At 41.8% G+C, this 22,037-nt stretch overlaps 1 protein-coding gene across 2 annotated transcripts in view; it reads left to right on the forward strand.

The window, feature by feature from the left end:
- Nucleotides 1-22,037, forward strand: part of Htt (huntingtin) — a 133,959-nt gene that overhangs the window by 15,471 nt on the left and 96,451 nt on the right. For both annotated transcript variants that reach the window (XR_013425629.1, XM_005319002.5), the window contains exons 3-8: nucleotides 5,958-6,078; nucleotides 10,846-10,905; nucleotides 11,300-11,379; nucleotides 13,206-13,344; nucleotides 19,867-20,008; nucleotides 20,442-20,620. Coding sequence is in view for 1 of the 2 variants with exons in the window: in XM_005319002.5 (XP_005319059.2) it covers nucleotides 5,958-6,078; nucleotides 10,846-10,905; nucleotides 11,300-11,379; nucleotides 13,206-13,344; nucleotides 19,867-20,008; nucleotides 20,442-20,620 (721 nt within the window). In the remaining variant the exon portion in view is untranslated. The remainder of the gene's footprint in view (nucleotides 1-5,957; nucleotides 6,079-10,845; nucleotides 10,906-11,299; nucleotides 11,380-13,205; nucleotides 13,345-19,866; nucleotides 20,009-20,441; nucleotides 20,621-22,037) is intronic.

Below are 22,037 nucleotides of genomic sequence, written 5' to 3' on the forward strand. Positions count from 1 at the left end.
TCCATTTTAAATAAAGACTCTTTCCCTGCATTTCTAGCTAGGTGTTAGGGATGTCCAGACTCTATCATGAATGATGTTTCCATTTTGTAATTGTAAGAACAAGAATTGTAGCTGTTGGGATAACTGAATTGCACCCTTGATGACACACCATTTAAACATCATCTTTGGTTTGATTTTTTACATGTATTGTAGTACCTGGAGCAGCAGGAGCCATCCCATGTGTGGTCTCTGGTTTACTGTCTGTACTTGCTATTGCCCCTTTGCCCTGGGGTTATGCCTCTGCTCCAGCAGTGCTGGTGCCCACTTGTCTGGGTTGGTGGGGCTGTGGGCAGGTGGCAGAAGGCACTTCCCTGCTGAGCTTTCTTGCTGGTGAACCAGCAGCACTTTTTTTTTTTGTAGCCCTTTGTGGTTCTCCTTGTTTTTGTTGCTTTCTGCTGTCCTGGCTCTTGTTCTGACGAGCTGTAGATGGTAAATATTTTTAGGCCTATTTCTAATGATTGATTAGGAGACATGTGATTTCTGAATTCTGTAACCTAGGTGGGTATGTATGAAAAACTCACCTTGGTATTCTCTTCCCTTGGAATAAACAATTCCTATTATTTTCTTGCTGAAAACCTGGTAAAAGGGCTTCATAATCTGTTAGAAAAACTTTGAGGGCTGGGGATGTGGCTCAGTGGTTAAGCACTCCTGTGTTCAATCCCTGGTACCCAAAACAAAAACAAAAACAAAAAACAACTTTGAAAAATGGGCATTGAACTCGGGGACTTGCTTATGCTAGCCTACCACTGAGCCACATCTCCAGCTCCTTTTACTTGTTTTTTAAAAATAATTTTCCCGTGACCATCGCTTTTCACTTTGTTCCTTTTAAAAAATTCTGGTAAAATGCATACAACTTGGGGCTGGGGATGTGGCTCAAGCGGTAGCATGCTCGCTCGCCTGGCATGCGTGTGGCCCAGGTTCGATCCTTAGCACTACATACAAACAAAGATGTTGTGTCTGCCGAAAACTAAAAAAAATAAATAAATATTAAAAAATTCTCTCTTTAAAAAAAATGCATACAACTTAAAATACACATCTTAACCATTAAAAAATATATTTATTTTTTAGTTGTAGTTGGACACAATATCGTTATTTCACTTATTTATTTTTATGTGGTGCTGAGGATCTAACCCAGGGTCTTACAGGTGCGAAGCAAGTACTCTACCACTGAAGCCACAACCCCAGCCCCACATCTTAACCATTTTGAAGTACACAGTTCAGCATATTCATAATGTCACATAATCTTCACTATTTCCATGGTCCTTTTCATCTTTTGAAACTGGAACTCTATTCCCACAAAGTTGTGACTCCATATCCCCCACTTTCCCAGCCCTGGCCACCACCATCCTCCTCTCTGTCTGTGAATTTGATTACTCCAGACCTCATGTGAGTGGAATCTTGTAATGTTTGTCTTTTTGGTGGCTAACTTGTATATAATGCTACCTTGCATTTGTATTTTATACTTTCAAAGTGATTTCACAAACATTTCATTTTAGTTTAACTCATTCCATCATTTGAAATGTGGTGGATGATTCTGTTTCCATGTAATTTGTAGAAATATTGAAAGAAAGTGAAATAACAAATGAGAATGTATACTGAAAATAAGAATATAAATATTATCAGATGCTATTATAGAAAACAGTACTATTGTTTTAGTCAGGTTTTGGGCCACTACGACTAAAATACCTGAGAAGAACAAAGTTATTTGGGGCTCATGGTCTCAGAAGTCTCAGTCTATAGATGGACAACTTGAAGCAACACCTCATAGCCCAAGGGAGCAGTGAAGGAAAGCTGCTCAGCTGGTGGCAGCTAGGCAGCAGAGATAGGGAGGGAGAAGGGCCACAGGGAAAAGGCACCCAGGGCACACCGCTAGTGACCTGCCCCTCCAGCCAGGCTCCATCTGTCAGCAGTTACCAGACAGTCCATTCATTTTACCTTCAAACATTCCTCCATTAACCCAGGAACTTTCGGGGAGCACCTCGCATCCATACCATAACAACTTGATAAAAGTAGAGAAAAACCAGGTTTTTATTCCATCTGTGTCTCTCATATATTAGGTGGGTGGTTTTAGATTAGTTTCAGCATCTTTGAACCTCTTGTCTCGAAGGGACAGCCCATTTACAGAGTTCTGGTGGGATCAGGTGACACAGCGAAGCACTAGAAGGAAGTAGCTACATAGGGCTGTTCACTTGAGAAAGCAGCATACGCATCCACCAGGGCGCACACTGCCGAGAGCTCTGTTAAGTGACATGGTGCTCTGCTGCAGTAGCCTCGCTTTATTCAGGGGTTCTCTCTCTTTGAAAACTACTGACCCAGAAGATATGATCCCTTTGAATCTGAGTGCTTCATATTTTATGCTTGTCATTTTGTTTTTTGAGAATTATCTGGAATTCATGGAATATCAGCTGAGATTCACATATTACTGAACTATTTTCACATCTCATATTTTGAGATATCTTAAGATTGATTTGAGGTTCCATTTTCCATCTTAAATAAAAGTAATAGCTGTTGATAGTTTTCACATTAGTGTGTCCCTGTTTTTATAGAGTATGTTGGGTGTTCACCATATTTCTGTTTCTACAAAGGAATATGTTAACAGAGTGTTTTTTTTTTTTTTTTGTATGTGTGTGTATGTGTGTAGAGCTGGGGATTGAACCCAGGGCTGTGGGCATTCGAGGTAAGCACTTTATCAATTGAGCCATATCCCCAGCCCAGCAGGGTAATTTTTGAAGCCAGAGTAGTTCTTTGTCTCATCAGATTAAGAACCAGTTTGTTTAGGATACTCTCCAGGGACTTTAGGATACTTTGCAGGGACTTCAGGGTGCAGAGCTGATGTGGGTATTTTCTACAAGCATATTTTATGCATAATTATGGTTGACTAGTATTTTCTCTTGTCTCCCCTTGAATTTGACCAACCTTTGGAGCTTTTCTTTTCCTTGTGAAGTAATGGGGTTTCAGTCTTGGACGTTACCCCTAGCCCATTTTTATTTTTTATTTTAAGAAAGAGTCCTGCTAAGTTGCCCAGGCTGACCTTGAACTTCCAATCCTCCTGCCTCAGCCTTTTGTGTGGTTGAGATGACAGTGTGCACTGCGTGGCTCTTTGGAATATTCCCATAGCTTCTGTGATATGCTGATTTTTGTCTCCAGTACGGTTATTGAGATGGCAGCTTCTGAAGCTTCTGATGTGAGAAGTCACATAAAACTTTATGCATGTTCATTCACACACTCTGTAGTCTGCTTCTGTACTCAATTTGATGGTTTAAGCTGGTGGGTCCTAAATGTGCATGAGCATCAACTGGAAAATTTACAAAGAGCTCTGTGTTAACCTTGCTGCCTTCTTTCCCAAACACAGATCGATCCCCAGCACCACATAAAATAAATAAAAAGGTGTTCATCTACAACTAAAAAAAAAAAAATTAAAGGATTATGTGGGGGCTGGGGTTGTAGCTCAGTGGTAGAGTACTTGTCTTGCATATGTGAGGCATAGGTTCGATTCTCGGCACCACATAAAAATAAATAAAGATATTGTGTCCAGGGCTGGGATTGTGGCTCAGTGGTAGAGCACTCGCCTAGCATGGGCAGGACCTGGGTGCATTTCTCAGCACCACATAAAAATAAAGGCATTGTGTTGTGTCCATCTACAAAAAAGATACATGGTGCATGGCCCATCAGCCTTTCCCTCCTTTCTCTCTCTCTCTCTCTCTCTCTCTCTCTCTCTCTCTCTCTCTCCCCCCCCCTCCCTCTCTCTCTTTAAAAAAAAGATATTACGTCATCTATTACTAAAAAAAATTAAAAATGATTATATGGAAATATTTGAACAATTTTATGCCACTCAACTTGGCAACTTGAATGAAATTGGGTAATTTCCTTGAAAGACTACTGTAGGTATCAAGAAGAAATAGAGCTGGGCATGGTTGCGCATGCCTGTAATCCCAGCAGCTGGGGAAGCTGAGACAGGATTGTGGATTCAAAGCCCAGCCTCAGCAACAGTGAGGTGCTAAGCAACTCAGTGAGACCCTGCTCTAAATAAAATACAAAATAGGACTGGGGATGTAGTTCAGTGGTCCAGTGTCCCAGAGTTCAATCCCCAGAACCAAAAAAAAGAGAGAAGAAATAAAAAACCTGATTAGCTCTATATCTATTTTATATTTAAAAATCAGTAGTTGATTAGTTGGAAAGAGTATATGAACTTCTTCATCTGTCAATTTTATGAAATCTAAGTGTAGATAAGTATTTCCAGTGAAAATTCAGTGTCTGTATTGAGATATGCTGTAAAAAAGCTTGTTTTATATATCAGTAATTTCATGTTGACTGCATATTGAAATACTGTTCTGCATTGGATTAGACAAAGGGGAATGAAGGGAAGGGAAGGGAAGGGAGGATAGGAATAGGAAAGACAGTAGAATCAATCAGACATTACTTTCCTGTGTTTATAATGAATACATGTAACATGAGTTACATGTGTAACTCCACATCATGTGCAACTACAATAACAGGAACTATACTCCATGTATGTATGATATGTCAAAATACATTCCACTGTCATGTACAAAGAAAGCAATCCAATACTATTCTGGCTGTACTGGGTTAAATGAAATGTTAGAAGAGTCTTGCCTGTGTGCTTTTCATTTTGATGTGACTACACAAAGTGTGAGATCATACTTGAAACTCCTGACAGCTGTGCTGACTGCACTACTTTGGAGCACAGGGTCTGAATGTTCTAGCTCATCAGAGACCTTCCCTCCATAGCTCTTTGTTCATGGCTGTATTCATGTAGACAAGGGAAATGTTGCTAAGTGGAAGTCTCGGGCTTGGTCTTATGTTTTTGTCGCTCATAGAATTGAACAGCTGGATGCCTTGCAGCTTGACTGTGCAGTCTTGCTCACCCTTAGACTCATGACTGTCTTCTGCCTACCAGTAGGAATTACTACTTAGGGATAAAGGGGGAGGAGGCTTTCAGGGAACTTTTTAGGTTGAGTTGCTAGGACATCAATCTGCTTAGTGTTTCAGGAATAACACAAGCCCTTATGTCCTGGGGTTGCTTCCACCCTTGTGTTGGGATACCTGAGTTTCAGGTGCATGGCCCATCAGCCTTTCCCTCCGTAGCTGGGTTTAGTTGGTTGGATCATGATAGCCTAAACAGTTCACAGTGGCCACACTCCAGTTTTTGTGACAATGGTATCTTGTCTAGTGCTACAGAATCAGTTTGACTATGATCAGATGCATTCTTTTTTTTTTTAATTTTATTTATTTATTAGTTTTCTGGCAGACACAACATCTTTGTTTGTATGTGGTGTTGAGGATCGAATCTGGGCCGCACGCATGCCAGGCGAGCGCGCTACCGCTTGAGCCACATCCCCAGCCCCATGATCAGATGCATTCTACAGTGAAATATAGTTATATTCTGGAGCATATTAAGAGTGAGATGGAAAAGGAAGAGAAGAGATAGATTGTTACACTGATTATCAGAGTAAAGTTACCTTTTGGCAGAGACAGATGGCTTTCTGGGATTTAATGGTCAGAAACAGTGTCTCTTAAGGTTTTTAAAATAAAACTTCAAAAAAAAATGTGATTTGGATTGCAAGTATATTCTCTTCTTTTGTTAATAAATTATTTTAGAATACTTTCAGATTTATAGAAACGTTACAAGAGCATAGGAAGTTCCATGTACCCTACATCTAATTAGTTTGGTTGATTAGCATCTTACATTAGTGTGGTGCAGTTTTCACAATTAGTGAGTCAGTTTTGATGCACTCTTAACTGAAGTCCAACTTCATTCAATTTTCCTTAATTTTTATGTAATCTCCCTTTTCTGTTCCAGAATCCTACCCAGGATAACGAATCCTTTACTACGTTTTGTTGCCATGTCTCCTTAGGTTCCTTTTGGTTGTGACAATTTCTTTTCTTCTTTTACTTAGAAATTCTCCAGAATTTCAGAAACTTCTGGGCATCGCTATGGAACTTTTCCTGCTGTGCAGTGATGATGCGGAGTCAGATGTCAGGATGGTGGCTGACGAATGCCTGAACAAAGTTATCAAAGTAAGAACTGTGGATGTGCTCATGGGCCTAGAGAAGACGCCATCAGGTAGTCTCTGTGTCTTAGTGGCCTGTTCTTAGGATATCTGCACTTCTTCCATTCCTGGAGTGTGGTTGTCAGGACACAGATGGGGAGAAAGGAGATTCTGGCATGGGGTAATATAGCCAGGACACCCAAGCTGGCTGGCAGTGGTGCTGGGAAAGACGAGAAGAGAGATGGGCCCCTGACTTGTTCTATCACTGTTTCCTGATGCAGAGCCTGTGCAGACCCCGCAGCTGTAATCCAGTGTTCCTTTTTTTGTTTTCTGCTGCCATGGAAAATTAAAGTCCTTCTTCCATGCACTAATTTTTACTGTATTACAAAACTGTCTGTGTTTTTATCCTTCCCTCTTCCTCTTAATGAGTCCCCAACCTGTCCTGGTCCACTGATTCCAGACCACCTTTGCCTTTGCCAGTGGGCCTTTTGAATTGTGGGTCCAGAATTAAATGTTGTTCCCACACAGGCTGACCAGCACTGAGGAGGGCTCTTTAACATAGCTCTCTACACTTCTCCAAAAGCTGCTGCCTGATGATGGTGAGGAAGAGCATGTTTCTTGTTCCCCTCTTTGCAGGAATCCTTGCTCATTGGTAGTTCTTCCTCTTTTTTCTTTACCTGACATTTAGAAATGACTTTGAGAAGAGGTGCCATCTCTTCTCTGTCCTGGAAGACTGTCTTGCAAGTAATACTTGCTTGAATGGAACCAGAAACTCCAGCTTACACAGTCATTTCCTTTCCCATTAGGATCTTTGAGTAGAGCTGTTCCTTGATCTCTTCAGAGTCCTTTTTTGCAGAGTAAATTTTACTTTTGCCAAATAATTATCCTCTCCTTTCCCTCGTGGTCCTGCCTTCCTGAGGAAGGGTTATCACCCTCTTACTCCTGTCAAGGCTACTGAGCATTGTTGCCAGGCTGAGAGCACAGAGAGATCTGCATTAGATCTTTGCTCTGCCACTTCCTAATGGAACAACCGTTATACTTAAAAAATCACTAGTTGGAAAGAGTATAACTGACAACATAGCTGTCAGGGGTTCCAAGTGTGATCTCACACTTTGTGTAGTCACATCAAAGCATACAGGCAAGACTCTTCTAACATTTAACCCAATACATCCAGAATAGTATTTCCTTCTTTTTACATGACAGTGGAATGTATTTTGACATATCATACATATGTGGGGTATAATTCCTATTATTGTAGTATATGATGTGGAGTTACACTAGTCTATGTAGTCATATATAAATGGGAGCAGACAGAGTTTTTGTAGAGAGTATAGGAGTGTGTGTGTGTGTGCGTGTGTGTGAACTGCCACATACTGGATCCTCAAGGTGGTAAGTATTCTTATGAGTAATGAAATTCTCACACTATTCCCCAGCGAGGTGGAAGGCATTGCTTTCTGTCTTGTGTTACATGTTGCATGGATCCATGGAATTCTGCTGCCCCAGGAATCATTCCCACCTGGCTGCATACAGTCTCTTGGTTAGCTCAGCTTTTTGTGGTCAGGATGTGGCTTCTCTGTAGCTTGGGTTCTGGCTCCTATTTCCCAGGCAGACTTTGGGAGATCCCTCTGTTGTCTCTAGTAGTCACTGTGCCTTCCCCCTGCACCTGCTCTTTGTGCCTGTGCTTACCCCTTGCCTCTTATGATGGCCTAATGGTCAGTTTCACCAGTTCTGTGTGCATGGTACTGTGTCACCCTTTTGCAGGTGGTGTTCCACAACATGTTTGCAGATGTCCTGTTTGAGTTTGGTTTGCTTCTCCAGGCCTAGATACCCTTGGTTTCGTTTCTTTTTTTTTTTTTTTTTTTAAATTTTTCCCACTGGCAGGACCAGCTGGGCTTTTCCTGATATTTGAATTCTTGGTCTGTGATCCTCAGGGTCAGAAAACCTTAAAAGAGGGCTGTTGCAGGTTCCCTTATTCATGCAAGTCGGGGGCTAGGGGAACAGAATGACCCCAGATTGCTCTGGTTCTGGTTACTGCACACATGGGCTCTATTCCATTTTTTTAAAAAATATTATTTTTTAATTGTAGATGGACACTAATGTGTGTGTGTGTGTGTATATATATATATATATATATTTTTTTTTTTTTTTTTTTTTTACTTTTTTTTAACGTGGTGCTGAGGATTGAACCAGTGCTTTACACATGTGAGGCAAGCTCTCTATCACTGAGCTACAACCCCAGCCCTGGGCACTGTTCCATTTTAAGACTGTCTTGCTTAGAGTCTGCTGCCAGAACTGCTGGTCACAGTGACTTGATGTCTGCAAGCAAGAGCCCTGGCTTGTAGCTTTAGGTTCCGCTTCTTTTTGCCTCTCTTCTTTTCCATTCTTTCTTCTAGTTTCAGTTTCCCAGTGCAGAGATTCCAGATTCTCGTGGTACACCTCTGAACATAAGATAAGCTCAGTCTCTCTTATTCTCTTCCTTTTGCTTAAAGTTGGCTTCTCAGATTTCTGCCTTCTAAAATACTATAGTCATCAGGTTCCCATGGCACAAAGTGGGGTCAGGATCCAGCTAGACTTGCTTTTACTGTGGCAGAGGAAGGGCAGGCTGGGAGAATATAGGTGGCCCCAGGCAGGTCTGAGGGATGGGCAGGAATGCAGGAATGGTCACCTACCAGTCAGATCCTGGACCTTTGTCTCCTCTTGAGAATTGTTGTATACATTTTCTAAGGACCAGATTGTAGCCTAAGAACTTTGGAACATTTTGCTTGTCATTTCTGTAGAAAATGTGTTGGGGTCTGACACAGCCTGTCAGTGAAGCATGTGTGTCCAGAAGTAACGTGATATGTGGTATGAAGTCCGTATTTACAAGGACTGAGCAAAACACCAGACAGTCAGAAGGCAGAGTGATGCTCTCTGTCTAGGGAGAAGAGGGACCTCTTGGAGGCAGTAAGGACCTTCTTTCCCTGTGCAGTATCCTTCCCTCAAAAGGAGGATGGACTCTTCTCATGCTCTGGAGAGTGGGGCCCCTGAAGGGTCAGTTCCAGGAGTTCATATTTTGATGGGGAATGAGGAGCTCTTGAAGATCTTTGACACAGTCAGTGGAGGGCATTTGGTTTTTTGGTACCAGTTATTGAATCAGGGATGCTTAACCACTGAGCCATATCCTCAGCCTTTTTTTTTTTTTTTTTTTTTTAATAATTTAGAGACAGTATCTTGCTAAGTTCCTTTAGGGCTTGGTTAAGTTGCTGAGGCTGGCTTTGAACTTGCAATCCTCCTGAGCTACTGGGATTTGCAAGCTTGCACCATTGTGCCTGGTCAGAGTAGGGCTTTGTGTTGGAAGCAGGACCTGGTGAGGAATAGAGAGAGGCCTGGTAGAGAGAACCAAACAAGGATCCTTGCCTGCACAGTCCAGGAGAATAGGGCCCAAGCTCTGGTGGTGGCACTGGGGCCAGGACCAGGAGGCAGCCAGGCTGTGGGCTGGGTCTGGCCATGAGCATGGAAGCAGGTGTGATGGAGGATGAAGCACAGGTGGGCTGCATCACTGCTCTGAGGAGAGTTGAGTTTAGTTTTTTTCTTGTTATAAGTTTGAAATTGGGTTACAAAGCATTTATGAAGCTAACTCAAGCTTTGCTGAGGCTTCTGATTTGTTTGAGAAGTTGTGTTTTAATATATTTGTCTAGTTTGGTTTGCTCATTTAAAGACTTCAGAATGAACTGCGACAGTAGAATCGGGATTGTAAAGTTTCCTGCGTCAGTGGAATCAGGATTTTAAAATTTCTGAGCCATTGTAATACTTCAGAATCAGTGCCCCTGCTTTTGAATGTCAAGTTTGCTGGCCTAGTGGGTGAACTCCACTAGGACCAGCTTTGTCACTGGACACGAGGCGCTGTGCAGCATTGTGAGAAAGGGCTTGTTCCAGTCTCGACTCTCAGTAGGCCAGCATTTGCAGTGCCATTTTAGAAGAGAAGGTTTGCAGGGTGAGAGTGGGGAAGCCCTTCTCTGTTGGGGACTTCATGCCATTAGCCATGGTTAGAGGTTCAAGTGGGCACGTGGACATAATTGCTGGTTTCGTCCTGAAGTGAGTAGGGACTCGTAAGAAATGAGCTGCGAGGACCATGAGGCTCCTTGTTGGCACTGGGGTTGGGGGCTAATGAACATCCCAGCCAGCAAGTGAGGAGGCCAGGCCTGCAGGAAGGATGTTTCTGTTCCAGAAACTGTTTTCCACCACAGCGAGGGGCTGAGATCCTACAGCGTGCCCTCAGCTCCCCAGCCCTGCAAACTTCCCAGGGTGCCCATCTCCTGGGCTGTTGTTATCTGACAGAATGTAAAGAATGAAGGTTTCCTGTGAGAACTGTGAGAACTTTGATTTATTTTAGTTTTGATATTATGTAGTATGTCTAGTGTTTTCAGTAATGTCCTGTGTGAATTTGCTTTTTTTTTTTTTTGTTTTTTAGTACCAGAGATTGCACCCAGGGGTGCTTAATCACTGAGCCACATCCCCAGCCCTTTTTTGTATTTTATTTAGAGTAAGGGCCTCGCTGAGTTTCTTAGGGCCTCACTAAGTTGTTGAGAGCTGACTTTGAACTCAAGATCCTCCTGCCTCAGTCTCCTGAGCTGCTGGGATTACAGGCGGATTACAGGCAAGCACCAGCATGCCTGGCATGAATTTGCTTCTTAGTGAATAGCTTCCTAATGTATTTTACATTGTCCCCAAATTAAAATTTTGGTTGCTTTTAGCTTTGTTTAGAACTGTAAATGGGCTGTCTTCTATGAGCAAATCTCTTTGTGTTTCCTTGTAGGCTTTGATGGATTCTAATCTTCCAAGGCTACAATTAGAACTCTATAAAGAAATTAAAAAGGTGAGCCCTTACTTTCCATTCTTGAAAAGATGGTACTATTTCACTGTTTTGAGCAGGATTATGTGAATTTTTATATTTTAGTTAATAAGTAAAATTGTTAGGAGGAAATATTGTTTGATAAGGTAGATTTTATTGTCTAAAAGCTTAGTCTTAATTTTTGTTAGATGAGATATGACTTTAAAATGGCAATTTGGTTTTTGATATTTTTATAATTGAAGCCCATTAGACCTCAGAATCTTAGAAGCAGTTACCAAAAGTTTTACACATCTATCTGGCCTTTTCTTTAAACACGGAAAGTAACAATGAAAGTGTATGCTTTGCTTATATGCAGCCCTCTTGGTGACTAGTACATGTGGCTCTTAAATGTAACATGTCCCTCCTTAAACCCATGCAGAATGGTGCCTCTCGAAGCCTGCGTGCTGCCCTGTGGAGATTTGCAGAGCTGGCTCACCTGGTTCGGCCTCAGAAATGCAGGTAAGTTGTACCTCTCTGGGTTATGTTTGTCACTATTTTTGGTGGGTGGCTAGCTTTTGCTGATCTGTTGTCCCAGCTCACGTGACCCTTCTTCAGAGGTCTCCCTTTCCAGGCTCTCTGAAATGGCCCACTTCTGCACCTCTAAATTGCAGTCAGCAATTGGCCAGCTTGTTCTTGCATGCTATAGTAGTGCACTCTTGGTTTCCTGTCCCATCCTTCCTCAAGAGAGAATTAAGAGGTATGTGGTCTAGGGCAGCAGTGGTCTTCCCATCTTGTTCTCTGCTGCAGTCCCAAACCAGTGATGGGATCTGCACATAGTAGTTGCTCACCAACCTCATTGTTACCAGGTGTAAGAGTCATAGAAAAGTAGGCTTTGTCTGTTTTGTGGATTCGAAGATGGGCATTAAACTGTGCGTGACATCCTGACCAGTGAAACAGTTCTGATAGTTGATTGAGAGAGCACAAGCACCACTTTTGTCATTTCTTCTCCTTAACCCACAAGACCTTCAGATGTCCCGGAGACCCTTGGCTTCACCCTGGGTGACCTATAGAGTGGCCTAAACTCCCACCGTTAATAGGAACTATGATATATTTCATCGAGGTTGAGTTTCAGTAAGAATCTCATGTGGCTGCAGAGGTACAGTCAATAAGGACATTTCTTTTTACAAAACCTTTTTCCTTTTACTGTCCATTTTGTCCAGGGCCTGGGGCCTGCTAAACATGCTGTACCACTGAGCTACTCTCTAAACCCAGCTATCTTTATTTTGAAATTATTTTGTTGTATTTCTGAAGCAATGCATTGCAGTGTCACCACATAGCAACCAAAAATGATCTTAAAAATACAAAATTGTGCTACCATTCCTTTTGTGAAACTCTTTTACTCATTGCCCAGTGCTGTTCAGATAAAATCCAGAGTCCTCACCCTGGCCTAGACAGTGTGGCCCCCACTGGCCTTGTCATTACAGTGTTGACTCACTGGCCTAGTTTTAGTTCTTCCATCAAGTCAGGTTGTCTTATATATCCCCAGAGTCCTCTGCTGTTTCCATTTAGAAGTCCCTGCCTCAGTGCTCTGGCACTGCATATTGCCTGTCGCAGCCACGCCCCTGCAGGCACCTGGGCATCTTCTACCCCTCATGGCCCAGAATCTGTTCAGTGAAGTTTTCTAGCCTTATCTGTCAGTTCTGTGACTCATTCCTTATACCTTACATGTTCTGTTTTTCCCTCTAGAGGGCCAGACCATATCTTGAAGCCCTCATTTGGTTTGAATGTTTTTTTCAAGTTTGTCATGCTCCTATTTCAAGAAAGCTTTATTTAGCAGGGCAAGTTGATGCCCATCTTTAACTTGGGAGGCCAAGGCAGGAGGATTATAAGTTTGAGACCAGCCTGGGAACTTAGCAAGACCCTGTCTCAAAATATAAAATGGGAAGGGCTGAGGTGTAGTTCAGTGGTTGAGCATCCCACAGTTCAGTCCCCAATATTGCAAGAAAAAAAAATAAAAAGTTTATTTACTTCTAAAAATTTTTGTTTTCAGTGTTTGTTTATTGATTGTTTTCCAGTTAAAACTCATGGTATTTTAACAACTATTGTAATCTATTGCAAATGATTTTTAAACCTAGCTTCTTATAGTCCTTTGTGACCATGGGAAAGATGGAGGACAGTTGAACCTCATCTGTGGTTAGACTTCCTGTTCCTTTAGCTGAGCCTTGTATAATCTCCATTAAGGACCATTTTGCTGATAAAACTGGGTTTTTGCTAACAGGGAACTGATTGCTTCTATTTCTTGTTAGAGAACACCTGAATAGTGACACATTATTTTGTGTACACAGGCCTTACCTGGTGAACCTCCTGCCATGCCTGACTCGAACAAGCAAGAGACCTGAGGAATCAGTACAGGAAACCTTGGCTGCAGCTGTTCCCAAAATCATGGCTTCTTTTGGCAACTTTGCAAATGACAATGAAATCAAGGTCTGATTGCACCACTAGGCACACATGTGCTAATGACACAGGGAAGGAGTGTTTCAGGGCTTAGGATTTTTGGACAGGCTGTCACTTGAGAGGATTTCTTGGTTGTATTATGCTTCCTAATTTAGCTACCACTATTTGTGTCATTTTGAGGCACCCCAAAAGCTTTTTTTCAGTCTAACTTTCCTATCACGGGGTGAAGAGTTGAATAGGGAGATGGCCTATAGATAAATTCCAAAGGTATTTTTCTAGAGCAGATTGTTTTTTGGCATACTGAATTGGCTCCTTAACCTAGCTGAGGAAAGAAACGGATGATACCAAGTCTGCAGGTAGGAGAGCTTGCTGTGTGCCCTGTGAGTGTATGAGTGCCCAGCAGCTGCCAGGGCTTACTTGGCTTCCTGTTTATGCTTTATCCTAACAAGCAACCTAAGTCCCGCTTTAGTATTTCCTTCATAACATCCGGAGGTTGTGATTATGTCACACGTTTTGCAGATTGCAGGATTTTAGGCCTTCTCCATTTTTGTGGTCAAGTCCTGGGATTGAGTTGTCTTCCAGGGAGGTCATGGAATGCAGAGGTGAGAGCACTGCTCTGGGGATTAGACTGGAACTAGAATTCTGCCCTGTTGACCATCTCTTTCCCTTTACACAAATTACCCAATAGCTCTTCACTTGTCCCTGTCCTCTTCTGAAAAGCAGGACATGAAGGCCATTCTGGGAGTGCAGGAACTGTGTGCATGTGGAATATAGTATAGGACCTGGCCTCTAGGAAGTGCTCAGGTGTTAGCTGAGACTGCTGTCATTAGCTGTGTGACCTTGGGTAAATTATTCAACTTCTCGTGGTTTTTCTCTGAGCTTTTTTTTTTTTAAAGAGAGAATTTTTTGATTTTTATTTTTTATTTTTTGGCAGACACAACATTTTTGTTTGTATGTGGTGCTGAGGATCAAACCCGGGCCTCACGCATTCCAGGCGAGCGTGCTACCTCTTGAGCCACATCCCCAGCCCCTTCTCTGAGCTTTTGAAGTTTTTTTTTTTTTAATTTTTAAAATTGATTCATTATAGCTATACATAATAGTGGGATTTGTTGTTACATATTCATACATGCAACAACATAATTTGTTAAAGTTTCATTTCCAGTACTCCCCTTTGAAGTTTTCTTGTTAATACTAAGGTAATATTAAAAACCAGTTTCATAGGCTTTTGAAATAATGAAGGGAGCTTATGAATATAAAGAATTTAGTAATTGAATTATGCTCAATTATGCTACCACTGCTGTTATTTTATTCTCCCTCTTTGGGTTGGGGGCGGATGCTCCTGGGAAGTCTCAGGACTTGAGAACTGCATATCCCCAGTGTGCCCACCAGTCATGGGGGTCCTCTTGTGGACAATCACCTCTTGGATAACTCTGACAGGGCAAAGAGACCAGGCAGATGGTGGATATTTTGGTAGTTCTTCTAATCCTGTAACTTAGTTTACCATTTAAGTAAGATGATGCTAACCTTTTTGTTGTTGTTGTTTGTTTTTATATAGAGTTGCTACTGATTTAACTTCTTCCTATTTATTCTCCTGTCCCTTTACCCATTTATGTTTGTTCAAAAAACATAATCCAGGATTATTAAAAGGATTTTAAATAAATAAAGATACTAGTCCCTCTACTTCTCCTAATCCTGTGTCTCAGAGGCAGCCACAACTCTTTGTTTCTTCTGGTGTTTACCTCCACATTTCTAAACAACATGCTTAGACTGTTATTTTTGGATTTTAAAATTTTAGACACTTTTTACTTTAGAAGAGATGAATTTAGTCCTAATCCTTCTCCTCTCTTTTCACTAACATTATATCAGTATTCAGTGTATACATTATTATGTCCAAGTAAATAGTCACAGCTGGTTAGGTATGATTATATTTCTTCGTACAGCTTTTTGTTTTTCTAAAGTTAGTAGTTGCTTCTTTTTTTTAATATTTATTTTTTTAGTTGTAGTTGGACACAGTACCTTTATTCCATTCAGTTATTATTTTTTTGTGGTGCTAAGGATTGAACCCAGGGCCCTGTGTATGCTAGGCAAGCACTCTACTGCTGAGCCACAATCCCAGCCCCAGTAGTTGCTTCTTTTTCACTTATATTCACTGGCCATTTACATCATTTTACATCTTCTGATGGCTTTGTCAGATGCATCTCAGTACAGCTTTCTAATGATAGGTAGTTTATTGGATCCTTTTTACCTCAGTACACTTGTCTTAGAATTCTCAGCTTTCCTTAGTCTGGATAGTTGCTCATTAAGTCTGTTGCCAGATCAGTTCCAGGGCCTGTCTTTGCCCTGGAAATTGCCTTACTGCTCTCTTATTGATGCCTGATACTTGGATGGCATATCTATTTTTTGTGTGAGTGTGTGTGGCACTTGTGATTGAGCCATGGATTCCATGTCTTTATCTTTCTAGGTCTGCTCCCCTGTTTTGGTAGAGCACATCCTCTAGTAGCTTCCTTAGAGGGATGAATGGGAGGAATATTTTGCATTCCTATAATGCCTTTATCTCTCTTGGTTGGGTATAGCATTTTGGAATGGAAATCATTTTTCCTCAGGAATGTGAAGTCTTTGTCCTATCGTCTTGCAGTCCACTATGGGAAGTTCCCTGACCTGATGTCTTAATCTTTGAAAGCTTTTCATTTTGGGGAGGTGGGTTGCTGGGTACTTGGTAGGCCTTTAATTTGGAAATATGTCTTTAAATTCTGGGAGATCCCTTTACTTTTGCTGGGCGGGTGCACCAGGAGCACTTAACCACTGAGCCACATCCTCAGCCCTTTTCATATTTCATTTAGAGTCAGGGTCTTGTTGAATTGCTGGGGCTGTCTTTGAACTTGTGATCCTCCTTCCTCAGCCTCTTGAGCCACTGGGATCACAGTATGCCATTGCTTCTGGCTTCTCTTGGAGTTCTGTTTCTGGATGTATAAGGAAAGAACTGAATGAAGGAAATAGAGAGGAGGCGGATCAATAGCAACACAGGTTTATTTGGGACAGACCAGCAGAGGAGGGCTCAGTGGAGACTGAGACCCATCTGGAGTAGTTATAGAGACCTGAGGGAAGGGGGAACTTTTGCAGTTAAGCCATTGCTAGGGAAGAGTCCTTGTAGTCATTACCTCTATTCTTCGAGGTGGTCACTATTCCATGTTGAACCAGGTATTTTCATGATTCCAGCCCCAGATAGCAATTTCCTTTCTTTGCATGATGATGGAGTATTATTTAGGTCAGGTTGAGTCAGAGTGACTGTGAGGTGACTCTTGTTCTAGGATGGAGGATATGTTTCAAAATGCCTATATCAAATTCTTCCTGACAGTGTGCACTTGCTTTTTTGGGGAGCCTTCATAAACTTTCCACTCAACCTCCAGAAAAGCTTGTGTCTGACCTTCTTCCTATGTTCTGGGTCAGCCAGTTACCACTTGTTACTTTCTACCTTCTAAAGATTGGTTGTTCAAAAAAAACAATGCTCTTCTTTCTGCCCTTATAAATGTATTCTTTAAAAAACTTCTTTACTTGATTCTTGTGGGGTTTCTGGGTAGTGGAGATTCATGTTAGATCAGAAGTCTCCTAGGCTGTGGTGGGTGCATTTTTACTCTCAGGATTACCAAATACTCAGAGTTCTTGACTTTGAATTTTTTACCCCTGGATATACAAAGTAAAAGTAGAACAGTGTGCAAATCAATAAGTGTAGCCCTTGATGAATAATTACAAAATGAACTTACATAGTAGCCAGCACCCAGGTCAGAAAACAGAATCTTATATGCACACTGGAAACCCCCTGTGCTTTCTTCCTGTTACTATTCTTTCCTTTCTCCTCAGAGATAGTCACTGTCCTGGCTTTTAATGCCAGAATGAGTCTGTTTTTAAATTCTATATATGCAGAATTTATATATTTATATATAAATTTTATATAGCATGTGTTCTTTTTTGTCCATCTCCTCTGTGCACGTTCAGCTTGAGAGTCTGCTGTGTTGTCCTGTGTGTTAGCAGTTCCAGTGGTTTCCTAGCTGTGGGCATTCTGTTGTGTGCATGAGCCTTAGCTTGTTCATTTTGTTGTAACTGGACGTTTGCGTTATTTCTCACATCCGCCTACACTGCTGTTAGCATTCTTACATGTTTTTGGAGCACATGTGTCATTTTCTGTTGGGGCTCCTTGGAGTGGAGTTGCTAGGGTTGCAGGGCACATTTAGCTGCAGTGGATACCACTGAGCTGCCCTCCTCAGCGGTCACAGTTGATTCCAGGTGCTCTGTACGGCAGTTGTCAGTAGTTTAGTTCATTTTTTGGGGGGCGGGTACCGGGGATTGTATTCAGGGGCACTCAACCACTGAGCCCCATTCCCAGCCCTATTTTATATTTTATTTAGAGGCAGGGTCTCACGATTGCTTAGCGCCTCATTTTTGCTGAGGCTGGCTTTGAACTCAAATCTTCCTCCTGGATCCTTCTGCCTTGGTCTCCTGGGCTGCTAGGATTATAGGCATGCACCACTGTGCCTAGCATTCAGTTAGTTCTTTTTCTTTCTTTCCTTTTTTTTTAAAAGCATTTCTTTTTCTTTTTTTTTGTAGTTGTAGATGGACAGAATTTATTCATTTTATTTGTTTATTTTTAATGTGGTGCTAAGGATTGAACCCAGTGCCTCACACATGCAAGGCAAGTGCTCTCTGGCAGTCATTTAGTTCTGAACACTGATTATTCTGATATCACATTGCAGTTGTAATTGCCATTTCCAGTCCCTAAGTACTCTTTTTTTTTTTTTTTTAAGATGGACCGACTATCTTTATTTATTTTATTTATTTTTATGTGGTGTTGAGGATCCTAAATACTCTTGACTCTAAAGTTTAATGATTTATGCATCTTTTCCCTTTTGAAGTACTCTAGGAAATATGTCATGGATGCGTTTTGAAAAGTGGAGCCCTCCATGTAGCACATACCCTTCCACTATTCTGAGAAGTACTTAAGCCAAGTTTAACACCTCCTTTCAGCTAGAATGTTCTTGGGATTGTAGAGGTTTAGTTTTTAAAAGTCCCCTTGGAGCTCTCAGGTCAGATTTTATTTATTTATTTATTTTAGATTTTATTATGTCTTATCCAAAACTGTTTAGTTTCACAGTGGACTGGCTATTCATAATAGTGCTTAGTGTTCCTTGTGCTTAGAAATTTGGATTAATGTAGAATGATTGTTAATTTACTTTTTCAATAATGTGTATGTGCACATTTTCAAAGGAGTTCTTTTAAGATGTCAATATCTTGTCTTGCAGCTAAAAATGTTTGTCAGAGTTAATGGATTCTCTACATGATGTCCAGGGGGAAATGGCAGGCTACATACTATTAGGGGTTTCCATGGTGGGAGACTAGTCCTTTGCTTCTCAAGTCCTAGAGTCTAATCCAGAAGTCACTGAAGCTTGATAAGCCTCTGAGAACCAGTTTATGCAACCTCACTTTTGAGGAGACCCTTATAATCCACTGCTAGTGGATGCATCTATGCTGTTTGCCTGGGTATTGCCCTGATGAATCCCTGCTCAGGATCAGTTGGACTCCATGCAGACCCAGTGCTGAGCTGTCATTCCTGAGAGCAAAATGAGTTTTGTTGTTGTTGTTTTTGGTGGTGCTGGGAATGGAACCCAAGGCTTCATACATGCTGGGCTCTTTTATTGTGTCACATCCAGCTCTGGGAATGGATATTCTTTTTTTTTATAATCTTCATTTTATACATTTATTTTTATGTGGTGCTGAGGATCGAACCCAGTGCCTCACACATGCTAGGCAAGCTCTCTGCCACTGAACTACAGCCCCAGCTCCTCTTTGTCATTCTTTGGAGAGTTTTTGTCAAGACTTAATTGGTTGAACTTATTGCCCTTCTCCTTAGTCTTATCCTGGACGTCTAGTGAGAACACCTTGGTTCTTGATTTCTTGGGACAGCTGTGGGTACTATGCTATTGCAGCTAGTCAGATTACAAATGTTTCCCCTTTGCAGACACACCAACCTGAGAACACCTTCTAGCACTTTTCCAGGTGTGTCTTAGTCCAGGACACTGTTATAGTATCTAGTTGTCTTTTTTCCTTTATTTCAGAGTTGTTGATTTTTTTAAACTCTTTTTTATATAGTGTCATTACTCACCCTGTGTCCAAATAATGTGAATACATATCTTCTGGAATCTGAGGCCTCTGCTGTCAGAGAGAGAATATAGATGCTGAGTCAAGTCACTAGTATAGTTTATGTTTGTAAATTGCTCTTAACTCGCTCAAGCTTGGAGTTCTTCCATTCAGCTATTGGGAAGTTTTAATTATTTATTATTTATACTCTGCAAGAATTTGAAGTTCCTAGTTCTTTTTTTATTTTTGTTTTTTTGCAGTTCTGGAGATCAAACCCAGGGCCTTGCATAAGCAAGGCAAGCACTCTACCACCAAGCTATTTCTCTAGCCCCAGAGCTCCTAAGTCAAGTCTAGTTTTATGGAATATATGGTAAGCTTCATAGGGAACTCTTCTTTCATCAGATTGAATTTTCACTTTCATAGGTTCTGTTAAAGGCTTTTATAGCAAATCTGAAGTCAAGTTCACCCACTGTTCGGCGGACAGCAGCTGGCTCAGCAGTGAGCATCTGTCAGCACTCTCGGAGGACACAGTACTTTTACAGCTGGCTCCTAAATGTGCTCCTAGGTAAGATGCGGGCAAGTGAGTGGACCCGGCACCATTGCTTACACAAGATAGACCTTTGAAAATCTTTAACACCATATGATCCTGTAGCTTCTAGGCTGGACCGCTGGCTAATGGGTAGATATGAGCTGCATTGGGGCTGCTCTGTGTTCCCATGGGGTCTTTGAACTCATGCAGAATACTCTGTGCCCAAGGACACCAGGCAGTGGGTATAGGCCAGTGTTAGCCCCACCTTCCTTCCCAGCCTGGCTCTCCATTCATGGGACCTGAGGCTGTGCTTCAGCTTCCTGTAACATTTGTGCCCTTTTAGCCTTTGCTACCAGCCTTGGGGTTAAGCTCTCCTGTGGTCCCTTCTTTATAACAAATTATACTATGCAAGTATAATCTCCAAGTAGCAAATCAGCTGTTAAAAACAAGAATGTGGCTGCCTTTGTAGGTCTGCTGGTTCCTGTGGAGGAAGAACACCCCACGCTCCTGATCCTTGGTGTGCTGCTCACATTGAGGTATCTGGTGCCCTTGTTGCAGCAGCAGGTCAAGGACACAAGCCTGAAAGGCAGCTTTGGGGTGACGCGGAAAGAGATGGAAGTTTCTCCCTCTGCAGAGCAGCTTGTCCAGGTGGGAGCCATGGAGGTGATTCTAGTTTCTACACTTAAAAATAGCACACACTTCAAGACCCAGTTAATTTGGATGAAAAGAGGCAGAGCCACAGGCCAGCATTGTGGGCTCTGGAACATGACTGTTGGGTTCCATCCCAAGAGGCCACCTCTAGCCTGTGACGTCTATGTGTCATTGTCATTTCACATAAAGGTGCAATGTATCACATTAAGCCCTTTAGAGTTCCCCCCACCTGGCATAGGGACTGCTCTTAGCCTGTTTTAAAACCAGGGGTTATGAAATGTGCTATTCCACTCAGTGAATACTGCTTTGGTGCCCATTGTGTGCAAGACATTGGGGTGGGGCAGCTATTGGGAATGCAGGGAGCATTTCTGCTGCAGCATCTCCCCACAGTCTAGTGCACTTATCTGGGCAGGGTCGTACACTAAGCATGTTGGGGCAGAATATAGCCTTTGGTAGACTGGCAGGAGCTCAGTGTGCTTTTTGAAAAAAGTTAAAGGTGTATTCCACAAAAAGAAGAAACACATTTAACAAATTCAAGAGACCAAATCTTTAACCCGGGAGTGTATTCAAAACAATCCTGTGATAACTGTTGTGTAGCATGTAGTTCAGTTAGGAACTCAAGAAGCATGCCTTGTGACAAATAATATGACCAAGAAGCTGGGAAAGGGAAGCACATCCCCGTGTTGTTCACCAGGAGGGGAAGAGGCAGTGAGTGATTCCATGAAAACCAGCAAGATTTATAGAGGAAACTTGATGTTCCAACTGTGAAGCAGGGCCTCATGCATGCTAGGCAGGTGCTCTCCCGCTGAGCCACATTCCCAGCCCCTAAAATGTAGACTAAATTTAGGTATGTAATGAAATGAAAGAGAATCTATTTGACCATTACTCTTGGAAGATTTTAAGTGACACAGTAATAATAACATACTTCTTTTTGAGTTATTACATTAATAAGTTTTGGAGTAAATACTGGTTATGTGCACGTGATAAAGCTGAGTTTTAGACTTCCAGGTGGAGTTTATTCATGTAGTCTTAAATAGCAGCATGTACATGTGGTCAGTCTGGGCAGTATGAAGTAGTACTGTTGCTGACATTTCTAGAGCAGTAAAGGAGGTGAAGGAACATGGGCAGTGGTCTCTTATTCAGATTGGCAGCTTCACATCACAGGTCTAAGTTGACTACCTCAACAGGGTCCGTAAGCATTTTCTTTTCTTTTTTTTTAATTTTTATTTTTAAAGCATTCTTTAAAAAAAAAAAAAAAAAACGCTTTATTTTATTTATTTATTTTTATGTGATGCTGAGGATTAAACCCAGAGCCTCACACATGCTAGGCAAGTGCTCTCCCACTGAGCCACAGCCCCAGCATCTCCACAAGCATTTTCTATCAGGGGCCAGAGAGTAAATAATCTAAGTTCTG

Source organism: Ictidomys tridecemlineatus, chromosome 9, assembly GCF_052094955.1.
Source record: "Ictidomys tridecemlineatus isolate mIctTri1 chromosome 9, mIctTri1.hap1, whole genome shotgun sequence".
NCBI classification, from domain to species: Eukaryota; Metazoa; Chordata; class Mammalia; order Rodentia; family Sciuridae; genus Ictidomys; species Ictidomys tridecemlineatus.